Below are 15,814 nucleotides of genomic sequence, written 5' to 3' on the forward strand. Positions count from 1 at the left end.
GCTTTTATAGTCGGGATGCTTAAATCGCTACATTGCTTGCAATTTAAATTTTATTTTAAATTTTATCCAAATCCCATATGGGATAATATTCGTGAGCAGTGCCCTCCTCCATATTTACAATTTGCTGTTTTTTCCTACAGATTCGTATCAATGCAGCATTTGCAATCATCAAGGAATTGTCTGTGCAAAATTCTGAGGCAGGGACAATGATCGGCAATGGGGCCGCCTTTTTGCTAATAGCCTGCACAAGACTGGCATTTCTTGCTACGCCGCCGCTTATGATGAGCGCCGAATATTTCTCGTGAAGAGAGGGAATGTGCCTCATTCTTTCCAAAACATGTCTTATGATTGCTGTTTGGTACGAATATGCCAGGTTCGGAATATCTTTGTTGTCCTTAATACTGACCCTGGAGAGGGCAGATTTTAGACCAGAAAAGGAAAAATCGGCACTTTTTACCCTGCAAAGTGGATGCGGGAAGTCGTACGCTTGAAGGTTGGTGACAAGCAAAGCAGCTTGCTCAAGTGCGGCACCATATGAGGACCCCTTTTCCCAACGCAGGCCGAGATATCGCCCCCCTTTGTCAAAGGCATCGCCAATAGAGTCATCTAAAGTGGTTCCTATTTTGTATTTTGATTTGATGGACTACCTAAGATTGCATACTTTCCAATATCGGCAACGTCCACCCACATGGTATGACCCCCGGACACCAGAAGGGTTAAAAAGGGGAAAGGTGGAATAGGTATCTGGTTATCAAAAAAAGGCATCAATAAATGTCCCTCCATGTGATGAGTGGAAATAAGTGGGCGATTCAAAGCTAGCGAAATAGAAACAGCAGTGCTCCAACCAACAGAAAGGGACGAGCCAATGCCTGGCCCACGCGTTGCAGCAACAAAATCAATGCCCGCCCCATCCAGATGATCAAAAGCTTTCTTTAAAAGAAGCGGAAGATTTTTTCTGTGCGCGGCCGCAGCAAGACTGGGGACAATGCCTCTGTATGGTTGGTGAATGCCATCTTGTCTTATCGTTTCGTGGAAGAGAACTTTTGCCGAGTTTATCACCGCAACAGAGGTGTCATCGCAACTGGTCTCTATTGCCAAAATGCTATGTGTTCGGCACATCAAGCTCGCCCCTTTTGAGGACAGACTCTTGAAAATCACGGCCAATTGGGTAGTTTAGACCAGGCCTGTTAAAGACTTGTTTGTAAATTAAATTTCCAAAAGTTTATTTTCAATTATGCTGGTGCATAATGAAATCAAGATTACAAACATCTCCCAGGCAGTACAAGGAGACCTTATTTATCATTTATTTAGTATTATCGGGCCAATCCGCTCCTTTGTAATCCATCAATCTGAATGCACGGCCACCATCTCTCAAGCACTCGTAACGTGGGAGGTGATGCTCGCCTATTCCTCCGAAGATGAAGTGTGGGCAGCAACTCGCCTATCGGGAATCGAACTTGCTGATCGGAAGTTGCTTGTCGTTCCGATCAGCTACGAAGAGGAAGATCACCACAGTATCATAGATAGGGTGATCAAATCGTCGCGAACGCTCTATATAGCGAATCTACCTTCCGAAGCAACCGAGTTGGATCTCTCTCAATTATTTTTGAAAGAATCGTTGGGTAAAATTATATTTGCCAGAGTTTTTAGTGGATGGCCGATGTCAAAGTATGCTGCGGAAGCTCTGGGCATTCCAAAATATGCAAGCATAGAACTAGAGTCTGCAAAGACAGCTAGAAACGTTCTCTCTTTTTTCAATTCCTCCGAAGACGCTCCTACAGATGCTCCTGTATGTTGGCTCTCAAAGGATACGCACTTTAATGATGTAGATAATCAGGATGATGATAAACCAAGTCCACCAAAGGTCCAACCGCACATTGTAAAGATTGCAAGAAGAGCTATTTCTGCAACCAACCCTCTTTACGCTGGTCTGCCTGAAGAGGCCCTGAAACGGAAAATGCTTCAACTGGCTGTTTCTAAATCGAGCGTTCTGTTGGACTCTCATAAAGAAAGTTTTCCGTGTAAAACGAACGCTTCTCCCACAAGCACCTCTGCTAGGATTTCTGAAAGGCAAGAACAGCCATCATCAGGTGCGTTAGGCTTTTCAAAAAGACACGCCCACGGCAGGACTGGCTCCCCGCGTACAAGACGTTCTCGATCTCCAGAACCTCATCATCATCATCATCATCATCACCATCACCATCCTGCCAAAAATTCTTCAGATGATAGTCAAAGTAGCTATTATTACGAATCGAAAGCGGATAAGCTTACAAATGGGCATCGTCAACATGAGGCGGGGAACAAATATTCTCATGATCTTAGAAAAGATCCCCGAGATGATGGTAGCGATTCTCACGAGAATACAAGGAAAATCGGAAGGTTTTGTGATAATAACAGCAAGCATGAGCGTGACGGATCTGGTCAAAGTGCATCATCTGTAAAAAGGGATTCAGAGAGGTCCTATTCTCGAAGCTCCTCTACAACCGGTGATGAGTCAAGATACAGGTTAATGAGCAGGAGAAACTCTGAACGGGTACCTGCTTCAATAAAGAACGTTCTTCGATCCACAGGATCCCATGACTTTAGGCCCACGCTAGAAGCGAAGGGGAGGAGACCCCTACGCAGCCTCTCGCCTCCCCTTGTCGCAAAAAGGGACGAGTGATTGCATTCCTTTTTTGAAAAATAAATTTATTCTACAAACCATCATCGGTAGGACCGAGCTGCCTCTGGAATCGTCTTCAATAGTGCTTTTCTAATTTCCTGTTCAATCTCTTCTTGGAGAGATTGCTTTACCTTTGCCATGCAATCGAAAGAAGAAGACACGGAAACATTAACGAGCGGGTCGGACACAAATGCTAGAGAGAAATGCGGAGATTGATCGGTCCAGCAAAGCCATATGATGCCATCCACGTGGAGGTCAGTTATTCTGATAACCATTGGAACGACCAGGCTCTTGTCCGCAGCAAGGATCGGCTGGGGCGGCGTGTCCATCTTGACCGAAGACATCCAATCCTCATATGAGGCCCCTCGTGTACCACAAAGCGGATTCGCCTGCACATGTGTGTTGATGACAATATATCCATCTGAGGCATATGATATTCGGGCTAAAATTCTAGCTCTGTGCATAGAAAGTTCCGCGATTTCCAAAATGCTAACTTCTGGAGGCTACATGTAAAGATAAAAAAAGTAGGCAGGTACCTCCTGGCCAAAATACAGATCCTTTATCACCAGCTGAGAGCATATTCCATGGGGAGGGGGTCCTGAATTTAGCCCCTTTTCGATGAGCTGCGAAATGTGTGAATAAAAAGAGTCATTGAAAGATCCCCAGTTAAACTTAAATGACATCAAAAGTTTTGGTCGACCAAGTTTTGAAGCAACAAAAAATTGCCAATCCGTGTGCCCATTTATTCTTTACAACCCTGGCATCTGTATTTGTACAATTAAAGGCGCGTCATGAACATTGTTGGATGCACGACAAGCGCATTTTTGTCTGAAGGCTGTAGCCGCTTGTCATCTTCAGAACAAATTTCATAGCATCCGCCACTGGCATAGATTGGAAATGGAATTCGTATTAGCGATGCTGCGTCGGGACAATGATGGGTTACCCCTTCTTTTTTATAGGGGACAAGAGCTAAAGCCATGCTTGCGAAATCTAAGGCCACACCTCCAAGATCTAAAGCCCCATGCTTTTCTTTAGACACTTTTTCTTCTTCTTCTTCTTGAAAAGGTCGGGATTTTTTGCTCCTCTCGGTAGGGAAAAAAGAGCCACTGAATGCCCTTTTTGAGGATAGCAAACTGCCCTCTTTTATTCTTTTTCCATACTCGCATGGATGCTCTTGAATTTCGTCAAATGGTCGCTTTGAAGGATTCATTTGAAGGACATCAAGCGGCATAGACTTATTTACTTTATTTTAACAAAAGGATTTATTACAGCGAATAATATATTGAGGCGAATATTCTGGAAAATTCATGCAATCGAACATTTAATTGTTTTTGTTTAATTTACAAATGTAAATCGGAAAAGATGCTTTTTCTGGTTCCGCCGGAATTGTCCTTCGTTTTTTTAATATGATCCCTCGCCACACTGATCAAAGACTTTACAATGGATTTGTCTAGTCCATCTCTTTTTGAGATCAGGTCCTCGAAAAAGGACACGGGCACATCCGGAAACTCCCGATGAAAGTTATAAAAGGCCACAAGCAATGTTTTTTCGGTTGAAGCTATCAATGGATATGCTTTGGCAAGCTGCTCCAGTGCAGAATCTTCGCTTGCCCCGTCTTTTCTTACAAATTTGGAATAAATCCCTTGGATTTGTCCATGATCATATTTGAGCAGTTCCTCGGCCTCTTCAACCCTAAATCGCGAGTTCTTTTGAATCATCCGTTTAAGCATTGCTCTGGCAAGATATTGGAAAAAGTCCAAACAAAATCCCTGAAAAGGCTCTGTTATCATTCTATATTCAAAGTCGGAAAGGAAATCATCAATGGTGTCGCATATGATATCGATGGGCTTGACTACATCATCTTTGTACCAAGTGTTTGTATATAGCGTTTTTATCACCGGCATGATGTCGGAGAAAATGGAACACTTTAGCAGATCAAACCCGACTTTTCTCATGTTGGAAAACTTGGCCTCTGAGCGTTTAAAAGCCTCCTTGACGAAGGGAACAAAGACATCTCCAGAGAGCGTTTCTTTGAGGCGTTCTAACTCATGTACCCATTGTACGGTAGAGTTAACCAAAGAAATCCCGTAATACTCCAGTCCAGGTGGGTGGCCATTTGGGTTCGCGTCGTGTGCAAGTAAGGGAGAGCTGAGACTATCTGGCCCATAACATATCTTTGCGTGGTTGCTGTAGCTTTCCTGGATACTGTTCTGGAAAAAAGCAAGGGAATTTGTCAATATCGAATGCAGAAGTTTCGGGAACAGCTTTGGGTTTTTACATGCAAGCGCGACATGAATGATCTAGACGTTACTTCGATCTTGCTTACTTGGTCAAGGAATAAAAATAATTCTCCCGTAACGGAAACAAAATATTTTCCAAATCGATCCGAGTCTGGTGGTTCCATACGCAACTCTAGCTTTTGTACCTCTGCGGAGAGCAAATTTCCAAGCCACTCTCGGACCATAGATGTGGTATGCGACACATAGCGTCCAATCATGATGTCAACCTGCTCTTCGCTCAATATATCGGGGATAGTAGCTCCTCGAGTTCCAGAGTGAGATAGAATTGAATTGATCCTCTTTTGGGAAGTTGTGAGCCAAGACAAAAAGTAGAGACAATCAGAGGGCGGAATACTGAGCATCGTGGAGTCTGAAGAACCTCCGTTGATTGCTTTGATCTCAGGTTCCAAGTATTTTATGAGGAAGCTTTTAAGAGAGGAAAGAAAAACAGAACAAAATATGAACATCTGATGTTTAGAGGCAGATGTGTCTGCAAAAATACTGGAAAATGATGGAAGGGCAAAGAGATAAATCCATGTAATGAGCCCCAAACAAAGATGCCCGTCAATCCGCCCAAGCAAGTCGAGAAGGGTCTCTTTGGAGCCAGCGAGTTTATGCTCCTGAAAGGCTTTGGAAATGTTTTCGACAATCAGAATATTCCACGGAGAGACGAAATTTTCCAGAGATATAAAATCAAGCTGCGTGGACGACCGGTACTTTCCTCTGCGAGACGATATGATGCGAGCATAGATTGACAATAGGTTAGAATACATCTCAAACCACGGAAGCGTGCTGGGGTTAAAGTCCTTTCTAATGATCGAGGTCGTGTCCGATGAGTAAGGATCATAAATCCGGGCACCTTCTATGCTTTGAACATTAACAAGGTAATTGAGAAGCTCTGTCCAATATCCTTTAAGGATCCCCACAATCTCAGACAGAGGATTAAAAAATATTTCAAGTCGGCTTTTGATTAGGCTCCTTGCGAAAGGTAATCCGGATTGTTCCTTTGAAGCGGACAGCGATGTAGAAGATGGTTTTTTGAATACTGAAGCGTCTGATGGCGACGATACAGAGAATTCGAGATCCTGGCACTCGGCTATAGCTCGGTTTTTCCAATCCAGCAAAAGATGTAACTTAATATATATGAGATATAGGTGGCTGCCAATAGGTGTGTTATGATACATCTGGCTTTTTTCGTTTTCCTCTTCTGACGGGTTTTCTGACCCGATTTTTGACTTGCACAGATTTTCTAGAAAGAACTTTTCCTTTTGGAGCAAATAAAGCACGCGCTTCATATCCGTACCGGAGGACCCAATCTGCGAAAGCACTGCCTTCACTTGCAAACTGTTGCGATATGCCAGTGAAATCTACAAATCGGTTCACAAAAAATACCTGTCGAATGATGCTGAAATTGGGCGGCACTGTCTGAATCGCCTCTGAGGTTAGCCGTAGCGCCAAGGCAATGTGATTTTCGATAATCTTTACACAAGAGACTTGGTCATTTATCGAGTGATGGAAAAATTCTATTTCTGCAATTTGCTCCCGAAATGTAGTCGTATATCGTTCCTTTGTCGATGACGTCTCCAAAGAGGCACGCTTGATATGGTCGTCCAATTTGTCTGGTTGGAGAATATCCTCTGGCTGAGAAAAAAGACCGGCAATAAAATCGATGCTTTTGGCAACAAGATGAGGGTTCGATTTTGCAACAGCTGAGAGCTGGTCAAATAGTAACTGCGATTCCTCGCACCCGCTACAGGATGTCATTATTTATGGAAGAATTAAATTTAGAATTTTTATTTCTCAGAATGAAGTACATCTCATTGCGGCAGTTTTCACTGAGGAGTGCCCAGAAGTCTTCTTTTATGGCCAGTCTAAATTCAGTCGGTGCTTCGCAAATACGAAAAGGCATCTCAAACATTCGTTTAAATTTGTGCCGCACAGGAGCTTATACTAAGATTACGGCCAACATGTGGCAATCGAGATACTACTGCAAGCCGCCCAATGGTGGTAGGAAATCACCTCTGTTCATAATTTAGATCCAACTTCGCGTCTCGATTCGCCCTCCTTGGGCACGGAGGAGCTTGAACCAACCGCACAGCCCACCGATGGCATGGAGTCTATTCAAGAAATACTCTCATCAGCCCCCGTTGTGATCTTTATGAAAGGAACCCCTGATTCACCATTAGCATGTTAAATTAGTTAACTGATCCTAGTGTGGATTCAGCAAAAAGGCCGTGAATATCCTTTCCCTCTTCCAGATCAAAGATATGATTGCAATAGATGTCTTAGAGGAAGCCTCTCTTAGGGAGGCAGTGAAAGAGCTTACGTAAGTCTCTGTTTTTGATTGCCCTCATAGCGGCTGGCCAACAATTCCACAAATCTTTGTAAAGGGCGAGTTTATTGGTGGCTGCGACATCCTTGCTGAGATGCATGGCAGCGGTGACCTTGAGCGTCTGCTACGGGAAAAGGCTTTATTATAGCATCTAAATCCAATATATTAAACCCCCAATATCGGACCCATTATTAAAGTGGTCAAGATGAGAAATAAATTGGACATCCCTTTTATTGGGTTTGGCAGGCATTTGGTTTGAAATTTTCATAAAATTTAGCCTTAAAAGTTTAAATTTAATTCCCCTATTGTTCAAGGTAAGACATATTCAGGGTTCTTTTGGGGCCTTTTTAATCTATCATTATCCTACCTCTTCTTTTTACAATTTCTTAACGTAACCATCATAGTGAAATGGTCAAAAAAGTAGGATTAAAGACAACAGGCGTACGCAAGGCTTTACTCGCTGCAAGCATGTTACCCATGAAATCATCCGCTATTCTGCCTTCGACCATTACCATAGAAAAGCCAATCGGTGGCCCCAAAAATGGTGGAAAGCGCATTCTCACCAAGATAGCCCCACCAAAGCAAAAAGTTGCCAAAGCTCTTGCTGACAAGCCTGCAACCAAGCTTCGCTCTTCTATCACCCCAGGAACAGTTCTCATTGTTTTGGCTGGTCGTTTCCGTGGAAAGCGCGTCGTTTTCTTAAAACAGCTTACTTCTGGTCTTCTTCTTGTCACTGGACCTTATAAGATCAACGGTGTTCCGCTAACGCGCATTTCTCAAGCTTTCGTGATCGCCACCGCCACCAAAGTCGAGCTTTCTGGACTCACCATCCCCGACGCTCTCACTGATGCTGTGTTCAAGGGAAAGAAATGTACCAAGAAAGCTTCTTTTGTGCCAAAAGACAAAGCATCTTCAATGGATGTCGAAGAGACCAAATGTGCAATTGCCCCTGTTCGTCGTGAAGCCCAGAAGAGCATTGATGCCACCCTGACTGCTTCGATCAAAAAACAGCCGATGCTGGCCTCTTACCTTCGCTCAATGTTCTCTCTCAGCAAGGGAGAAGCTCCCCATGCCATGTGCTTCTAGGTTCAGTAAATATCGACGTATTTAGTTTTAATAAGTTCGTAATTTGAAAAATCCATTAACTGGGACGTGTTTTGGTCATCAGTGTATTAAGTCGGACCCAATGGCGGTTGAGCGGGGATGAATTTGGGCTCAATGATCAGGTAGTATGAGAAGGCTGCCTGGAGCGCAGCCACAAGCAATAGGAAATATACACGACGTCGTTGAAGCGTTCCAGAAGCCGCTGCGGCAGAGGCCTCTATGGTGGTTATAGCGCCTCCAGGAAGGAGGCCTCCACCAACAGCATCACCGAGACCTGATGAGAGGTTTAAAATATCTTTCAGAGACCGCAGGGCAAATACGGCATATGAAATGGAAACGTAAATCCAAATAAGTCGAGTAATGATGCCGTTGTTCCCTGGTACTAATAGCCCACCGGAAACAATCAGCACAAGCCCCACATACTTATAGCCGACATAAGCCAAATATTCAAGGATAGGAACTGAAGATCCAAGCCCAAGGATAAAGAAGCCTGTCCTCACCACAAAGAGCTCTAGAAGAGAGAAAACGAGTGCCGAGGATGAAGTTATCCCAAGGATATCTGGTGTGAATCTAGAATAAAAAATAAGAAAGCTTACTTTCCATCTACCCCATAAATAATGGATACTAGAATCACATAGGTAATGAAGGCATGAACTATGATGATGGTGAGAGCAGGGAATAAACATACGAGGGATATACAAATCAGGGCAGCTAACATCTTCTCTCGGCGGAGCAAAAGAGACACCAAGCGATACAGGATGTATTCCCGTGTGGGAAAACTGCTGGACAGGAATGGTACCTGGAACTGTGTTTGTAAGATGTGTCCCTTTGGGGTTCTCGGTGGGACATGTGCGTCGGACCCAATCCTAAAGTTTTGAATGGAATATGGACTTACCTCTTTAACAAATGGAAAGAGCACCAAGGAGATTTTACTGACTACATACCAGTGTGAGACCTGAAAATAAGGCTTGAGCGTCAACAAGGGCCAATCGATCCAAGACCACAGGATCTTGTTTTGATTATAAGGGAGCTGAGACTGGGCCCCGCCGACCATTGAAAATATGTCAAAGGCGGTTTTAGCAGCATTTGCGGTGATTTGGAAATGCTGATTATCACCATTAAATTGAGGAGATATTGTGGCAAAGGGTGACTGAGAATAATTATCCATCTGATTCGATGATTGGGGATAGCTGTTCAACTGATTCGGTGAGTGAGAATAATTATTTGGCTGGCCAGGTAGAACAGCCGAATCTCCATAGCTTGGCAATAGACCCTGGTAACCCGTAGCTAAATCCGAAGGATGGACCGGAGACTGACGTTGTGCATATGAGCTATATTGCTGCTGAGTATTATATCCCTGAGCGTTTTGTTGGTAAGGTGGTGGTGGTGGCGGTGGTGGTGGTGATGTAGCAGAAGAAGCTGCTGCTGATTGTGCTATTGGTTTTGATGCATATTTAAAATTCTGTGGAAATTGGTTATTTGGCGGCGGTGGGCTTTGTCCAAAGCCTTGGGCTGGAGGTAGAGTATTGGGTGCCGAATTCATTGGAATTAAAATTAAAAGCCACTTGAGAAGAATTGAAAATTTTGGTGGTATTATAAAATTAACTTGACATCTCACAACCATCATAGCTATCATTGTTGGCAATCACCCCAAATTTGATTGTCGTGATCTACTACCTGATATTCTTTTGTGATCAATGATAGTTTTTCCATTTCTGTTGTTGTTGTTATCGGAAGATGTGGGGTGCTTTAACATATAACGTTACAAATTTAATGGCCTTTACTGCTTGACAACAAATTTTGATCAAATTCCACTTTCGTTTCCTATCCCGCCCCTCATAAATATGCCCCCATTTCTCAATAGAAATTTGTCAAATTCCTCATTATTTACGGCCATTGGCCAGCTCATGCTCCTTGCCACATTTGTGGAAGATTCTATACGTATTGTTAGCCAGTGGAGCCAGCAGATGGCTTTTATGCAGGACGTTCGGGAGATTCCCTGGTTTATTTCCTTCTATTCATTGTTTGCCCTGGTTGGCACTATGATATCGGGAATTGCACTTGTTTTGGCCGGCCCTAAGCGGAGAGCTCTTGGGGCTTTTTTACTAATTTGTGTATTGCTGCTGCAAACTGCTGTTTACGGGTTGCTATTGGACGCCAATTTCTTATTGCGAAGCTGTTCTATTGTTGGCGGTCTGGTGCTTTTAATTGCACACAACTCAGCCTCTGAGACCAAAAAGCGGACAATTTTTGGCGGATTGCCAGTGGGCTTAGAGACAGCATCTAGAATTTACCTGCCCCTCATAGGAAGAATTTTACTGATGTTGTTATGTGGCTCGTCCATTTTAACAGCACTGACGACCGGATCATTAAAGAATGCATTTCTCGGTGGATCCTTTTCCATCCCTGGGGCTAACTCACAACTGATGCCTGGAAGCTTTCAGCTAGAATTCGCAAAAGGGATTGCTGGAGTGACAGCCTTAATATCTGGGTGTATGGTTGCCGTGGGATTCAAGGCCAAAACCAGTGCAGTTCTTTTGCTTGGTGTGCTGATACTTACAAACTTTCTTTTATTACTGGACTTGATCTCTCTTGGCCTGTCACACCCCCTTTCGGATTTTATCAAATACGACTTTTTCCAGACCATATCTATCATGGGTGGATTCATTCTTCTCATCCAGCTGGGCCCTGGTGAGATGAGTGTTGATATGAAGTCAAATAACTATCTCGACTAGATCCAACAATAATCCCCATTAATTGATTAAAAATTTATCTTTGTAGTGTAGCAGCACATGACGATCCCGGTGCAATTCTTATTACAGCGTTTATTCGGATTAATTCATTGGTGCTTTTGAGACGACATTCTGTTTGTATACCGAGGCCATGGCAAGCGAGCACGAGGCAAGTACATCGGTGCCGTATACGAGAAAGAGACTCATCTTGTTTTCAATGGTAGGATTGAACATGACCTCACATAAGATCGGCAGTGTTTTTATAAGAACAACTAGGCCGTAGGATATGAATCCCCTTTTCTTCTGTTGGATAGAGAGCCTTCCAGGATGCTTAAAAAAGTACAGATATGTCTTGAGAGTTGGAACTTGGATGCAAATCTCAACCAACAATGGCGCATACATCCATCCAGGCTGAACTTTGCAGACAAATGGATCCAGGGTGAGCGTGCAGTAAGATTTGTATACGGAAAGGAAGGGCATGAGAACAGAATTGGAAAAAATCGAACTTGGCTGTCTACGAAAAAAGACAGAGAATATTGCTGGGATCAGGACAAGGAAATAGGAACATAAAAGCGAAATGGAGGCAAATGTCGCGGCAATACCGTCGAAAGTCACATAGTCGCTAAAGAGGGTATAAATAGAGCCGGATGATCGATTTAGTTTTGGATCCTCCGATGTTACGTTGAAATCGGCAAATTTCCGTGTCTTGGCTTCACGCGCACATGGCGATCTCGAGGACAGTTGTCGCTCCGTATCTGACATGTCTGGGTGGAGAGAAAACGACAGTCCCAAATAGACATGGTCTTTAGAACAAAGTTTCGCGCTATCAAACCTAATTTAAATTGAAGCAAGTTTAGCCCACACGGCATGGGTGGCAGGGGAGCTGGTCGTCCTTCCCTAATTTGCTCGAATTGCAAAGAGGACAATGTTTTCGTTAAAAAATGCCACAAAAAGTCCAGTTGCACCTGCCTAAAAGAACCAAGCCTTTTGGTCAAATATTTGAGCCACAAGCAACGAGATGGAGTTCGTCTCCGCTCCTACGAGCAATCCAAGTGTCTATGCACCTACGCATTGAAATGCATTTGTTCGGACCATTGTATGAATTCAAATTTATTAGAGGATTAACTGTTGTCAGCATTATCTTCTGGCTTTTTCTTCTCTTGAAAAATGATGTAGAAGGCATGGATCATACCTAAAGTTAGCACATTCTCCATGTCTTACCAGGAATCCAGCCAAGAAGCGTTAAACAAATATTGATTAAAAAGTCGACCCAAAGGCCTTTCTCTAAAAGTACAGCTATCGGTGGGATGAAAATCGCTAAAACAATGACCAGAACGTCATAACCACTTGCCATTGTACGATAACTTCAAATACTTGTAATAAATCTATGCTTTATAACCATTTAATTTGTGTTGGGCATGAGTATCATGTATGTCTATTCATTGTTGATTGTAGTCTGATATCCTGGTCACGCTGCATCAATAACAACAGATAAAATGCTGATGGGGAAAGCCAATGATGGCCGGAAATTGGTGTGGTTTATTTTAATGCGAGTGTCTGGGGGGGGGTCCCTTGCCCCGGAAGCCATAAACTAGTGAAAAAATAAGCTTTCCCAAAGGCTCTGGTTAATTTAAAGGACGGCATTGCGACCGAGTCCGTTTCACAAGCTCCACGGGCGCAGAGACAATTGGGCCTGCAAGCCCAAATTAGCATAAATATGAAGACAATGGCGTAGCTTGCACAAAAATAACGTACACCTCATACTTGCCATCGCCAAACCCCAATGTTGGCTCACCACTCACGCATAATTTGTTTAAATATTTCCACTTCAGCACTAATTGACAGCTTCATGCAAGTTGAATTTGGCTGAATATGAAAGTAAAATTTATGAATTTATTTTATGTTTCTTCCAATCGACTTTTATTTGTTCGACAAGGGAAATTCTTCCATTATTCACGACAATCATCCACTTGAGGAGCAAAAGGATACCCGCTTGGCATCGGTGATTTTCATGAGGAGGCTTGGCGATTTGCTTGGATTGTAAATTTATTTTTCTTAGAATTAGACCGTTTTATACCATTCTCAGCGCAAGCTATTTTTTCCACTATTTCTTCATGTTCTATTCAATGAAAAAATACTCATACATAGTAGCGGTGTACTTTTTTCATTTCTAGGATGTTGCAATCACTTGCATACTGGTCGCGTCAAAATCCGAGGAAACGTATAGAAAAATCAAGCAGATTTTAACCAGTTCTTGCCTTCTTTTAAACCCGTCTTTTAAGGGTATTGGATCCAACTCTGGGGTATCACCGTTTATGTGTTTATTGTAGGAATTTGATTACCATAGGGACTTGGTTGCTTCCTATGAGCGTCTACTATTGGATGTGATCAAATTTAACTTTACCTGCCATCATCCCCACGAATATGCTTTAAAGTTCTCCAAAATTCTATGTATAGGTAATGATCTGATTTCTCATCGTTTGGATAGAAGCCTCCAGGGCTGATTTGGTGGAAACATGGGACATTTTGCAATTGGTTTATTGTACCGAATTTTGCCTTCAATATCCAATTGTCCATTTCGCTCTTTTTGCTCTATTTTTTGCTGTTAAATGCAAATGTATCGAAGGCACTATAGATCTAGTGGGCCTTGCAGAAAGGGAGTACACAAAGGTGATGGAGTCAAATTCGAAATGGAAATCCGAGTTTGTAAAATGGGAAGCTTCGATGGATTTCTTGAAAATATTCGCTGCATATATCCAGGAAATGAGGATAACGTCAAGGAAAGTAATGAACGTAAATAATAACTAAACCATCTGGTCAATAGACTTGAAAAACTATTGTAGTTATCATGAGATAAAAATCACCTACCTGAACGCAGCCTTTGTAGGCGTCCCCGAAATTCTTACACACTCTCAAAGAGGGTAGTATCCATTTTGGGAGCTTTTTAACAATATTTTCCTGCGAATATCTACAATCCAACAATACAATGGTTGCATAATCGTTCATATTCCTTATGACCCTTCCTAGGAGCTATAGAATCAACATATCAATACCAATGGCCTGGTTTACACTTCTCATGCAGGCATTTTCGAGAAACGTAGACGATGATATTTTGCAATTCTACACGAAAATTCATCAAGCAATCCTTACAGGAGTGGAGGATAAAAATTTGATCATTTCAGAAATTTCGGGCGAGCTCTGGTTTGGAAATGGAAGTCCAACGACAATCACAGCGCGTCCATAGTGATTGGAAAAATTAATTCCCTCAGATACCTTTCCATTGATTACGGCAAACAAAATCGCTCCCTTGGGACGAGAATTGTCGCAGGTGGTCATAAATGCACTTAAGATCGGAGAAAGTTCCACAGATACATTTGTTTCCCAAAAGACTTTCTTGTTACTTGAAAGTTTTTCAAGCAAGAGGTTTTGCTCGCAAATTGATTTAAAGTTGTTTAGGCTCCAATAGGAGGGAAAAAAGACCACCATTCCATCAGGTACAATTCGTGAGAAATTTAAAATAGACTGATAGGCCTCCAGAAGCTACGCAGTTAAAATGCATTCACTTGCCATTTCATGGTCCTCCTTGTATTCATATATGAATTTTAAAGTCTTTGAACTTGGGCCGTGCGATAATTGAAGAGTAAGCAGCTGTTTAGAGGCATCAATGACATGATTGCACGAAAAGTGAACAAATTTAGACTCTGGATAGCGATAATTGAACAGCTGGAACTTGATATCTTCAATCTAACCCTAATAAAACACTGCAAAAGTACAGGAGAAAGTGTGCCACCAGCTAAAACCAAAGAATGGCACTCTTCCACAAGCTCGACAAAATATTCGGAAACATGGAGCAGCAAATACTTGATACAAACCATATCATCTAAGAGGATGAGGGATGCGCTGCTCACAAATACCTTCAAAATACAGCATGAGCTTTCCATTCGAATCGTCATTGGTGAGCGAAGATAGAAAGGTAAAAATTGACGTCAACCGATATTTCCTTTTATTGTCGAGATTGCCATAACTTTGTATTTTCTTATCAAGACCGAAAATTTCAATAAAACGCTGCAATTCGTAAACATTAACGCCCTCCAAATTCGAAAGATGGAAAAATTCGGAAACGGAAATTATTTTTGTCTTCGGGGACTGAAATTGGTTACAAAAGACATTCAATCGTTCAAGAACAACAATGATCGTCTGAATGTTAACCTGATTTGAGCCTTTGAATCTTAGCTTAAACTTTTCGAAATAAATTGCAGTTTGCGATGAAAGAGAAGTAATCTAAAGAGATTTTGAAGAAAAAGCTACCTGGATCAATGATATGGACTGGTTAAAGATGCCTTTAACGCAATCAACAATGTTATGGGCCTCGTCAAAAATAAGTATACTGTCCTTTAGGTTTAATGACAAAGATTTCCTAACAGAGGGCTGGATAATGAAATTGTATGGGACAGCAATAAACTAACGATTATTCGAGAAACCTTACTTCAATGGTGGGCAAAAGAGAATGAGATGCATAATATGGGCATAAATGAAGCTTTTCTCCTTCCTCGTAAAGAGATTCGATGTCAATAATGGATTGTTTCTGATAAGGTCAAAGACAATGTTTACCTTGTGTAGGAGAGTCGAAAACTGCGCTGCAATAGCGTCAACAGACAGCTCTTGCGTATAATACGGGCATTTTCTTTCGCCCACCATTAAAGTA

General features: G+C 42.4%; 12 protein-coding genes across 12 annotated transcripts; 3 read left to right on the forward strand and 9 right to left on the reverse strand.

Moving 5' to 3' along the window:
• Window positions 1–55: 55 nt before the first annotated feature.
• DI09_43p140 (uncharacterized protein) lies at window positions 56–1,119 on the reverse strand (the record flags this gene model as incomplete). Its single annotated transcript, XM_013382112.1, has 2 exons — window positions 56–618; window positions 648–1,119. 2 exons carry the CDS (start codon window positions 1,117–1,119, stop codon window positions 56–58), a joined length of 1,035 nt encoding a protein of 344 aa, XP_013237566.1.
• Window positions 1,120–1,234: 115 nt separating this feature from the next.
• Window positions 1,235–2,662, forward strand: DI09_43p150 (uncharacterized protein; the record flags this gene model as incomplete). Its single annotated transcript, XM_013382113.1, has 1 exon — window positions 1,235–2,662. One exon carries the CDS (start codon window positions 1,235–1,237, stop codon window positions 2,660–2,662), a length of 1,428 nt encoding a protein of 475 aa, XP_013237567.1.
• Window positions 2,663–2,703: 41 nt separating this feature from the next.
• Window positions 2,704–3,241, reverse strand: DI09_43p160 (mitochondrial distribution and morphology protein 34; the record flags this gene model as incomplete). The annotated part of the gene is made up of 2 exons (XM_013382114.1): window positions 2,704–3,158; window positions 3,199–3,241. 2 exons carry the CDS (start codon window positions 3,239–3,241, stop codon window positions 2,704–2,706), a joined length of 498 nt encoding a protein of 165 aa, XP_013237568.1.
• Window positions 3,242–3,440: 199 nt separating this feature from the next.
• Window positions 3,441–3,893, reverse strand: DI09_43p170 (uncharacterized protein; the record flags this gene model as incomplete). The annotated part of the gene is made up of 1 exon (XM_013382115.1): window positions 3,441–3,893. One exon carries the CDS (start codon window positions 3,891–3,893, stop codon window positions 3,441–3,443), a length of 453 nt encoding a protein of 150 aa, XP_013237569.1.
• Window positions 3,894–4,002: 109 nt separating this feature from the next.
• Window positions 4,003–6,705, reverse strand: DI09_43p180 (uncharacterized protein; the record flags this gene model as incomplete). Its single annotated transcript, XM_013382116.1, has 3 exons — window positions 4,003–4,872; window positions 4,989–6,257; window positions 6,334–6,705. The coding sequence occupies 3 exons, from the start codon at window positions 6,703–6,705 to the stop codon at window positions 4,003–4,005; spliced, it is 2,511 nt and encodes an 836-aa protein (XP_013237570.1).
• Window positions 6,706–7,681: 976 nt separating this feature from the next.
• On the forward strand, window positions 7,682–8,359 carry DI09_43p190 (60S ribosomal protein L6; the record flags this gene model as incomplete). Its single annotated transcript, XM_013382117.1, has 1 exon — window positions 7,682–8,359. The coding sequence occupies one exon, from the start codon at window positions 7,682–7,684 to the stop codon at window positions 8,357–8,359; it is 678 nt and encodes a 225-aa protein (XP_013237571.1).
• Window positions 8,360–8,445: 86 nt separating this feature from the next.
• DI09_43p200 (uncharacterized protein) lies at window positions 8,446–9,920 on the reverse strand (the record flags this gene model as incomplete). Its single annotated transcript, XM_013382118.1, has 2 exons — window positions 8,446–9,243; window positions 9,315–9,920. The coding sequence occupies 2 exons, from the start codon at window positions 9,918–9,920 to the stop codon at window positions 8,446–8,448; spliced, it is 1,404 nt and encodes a 467-aa protein (XP_013237572.1).
• Window positions 9,921–10,221: 301 nt separating this feature from the next.
• DI09_43p210 (surfeit locus protein 4-like protein) lies at window positions 10,222–11,112 on the forward strand (the record flags this gene model as incomplete). The annotated part of the gene is made up of 1 exon (XM_013382119.1): window positions 10,222–11,112. One exon carries the CDS (start codon window positions 10,222–10,224, stop codon window positions 11,110–11,112), a length of 891 nt encoding a protein of 296 aa, XP_013237573.1.
• Window positions 11,113–12,230: 1,118 nt separating this feature from the next.
• DI09_43p220 (stress response RCI peptide-like protein) lies at window positions 12,231–12,463 on the reverse strand (the record flags this gene model as incomplete). The annotated part of the gene is made up of 2 exons (XM_013382120.1): window positions 12,231–12,301; window positions 12,331–12,463. The coding sequence occupies 2 exons, from the start codon at window positions 12,461–12,463 to the stop codon at window positions 12,231–12,233; spliced, it is 204 nt and encodes a 67-aa protein (XP_013237574.1).
• Window positions 12,464–13,913: 1,450 nt separating this feature from the next.
• On the reverse strand, window positions 13,914–14,595 carry DI09_43p230 (chromosome transmission fidelity protein 1; the record flags this gene model as incomplete). Its single annotated transcript, XM_013382121.1, has 4 exons — window positions 13,914–13,943; window positions 13,978–14,139; window positions 14,179–14,229; window positions 14,260–14,595. The coding sequence occupies 4 exons, from the start codon at window positions 14,593–14,595 to the stop codon at window positions 13,914–13,916; spliced, it is 579 nt and encodes a 192-aa protein (XP_013237575.1).
• Window positions 14,596–14,649: 54 nt separating this feature from the next.
• DI09_43p240 (uncharacterized protein) lies at window positions 14,650–14,984 on the reverse strand (the record flags this gene model as incomplete). The annotated part of the gene is made up of 2 exons (XM_013382122.1): window positions 14,650–14,838; window positions 14,859–14,984. The coding sequence occupies 2 exons, from the start codon at window positions 14,982–14,984 to the stop codon at window positions 14,650–14,652; spliced, it is 315 nt and encodes a 104-aa protein (XP_013237576.1).
• A 1-nt stretch (window position 14,985) lies between these two features.
• Window positions 14,986–15,807, reverse strand: DI09_43p250 (uncharacterized protein; the record flags this gene model as incomplete). Its single annotated transcript, XM_013382123.1, has 4 exons — window positions 14,986–15,390; window positions 15,418–15,570; window positions 15,596–15,694; window positions 15,721–15,807. The coding sequence occupies 4 exons, from the start codon at window positions 15,805–15,807 to the stop codon at window positions 14,986–14,988; spliced, it is 744 nt and encodes a 247-aa protein (XP_013237577.1).
• Between the last annotated feature and the right edge of the window lie 7 nt (window positions 15,808–15,814).

Source organism: Mitosporidium daphniae (assembly GCF_000760515.2).
Source record: "Mitosporidium daphniae strain UGP3 chromosome Unknown contig-43, whole genome shotgun sequence".
In the NCBI taxonomy this organism is placed as follows: Eukaryota; Fungi; Microsporidia; genus Mitosporidium; species Mitosporidium daphniae.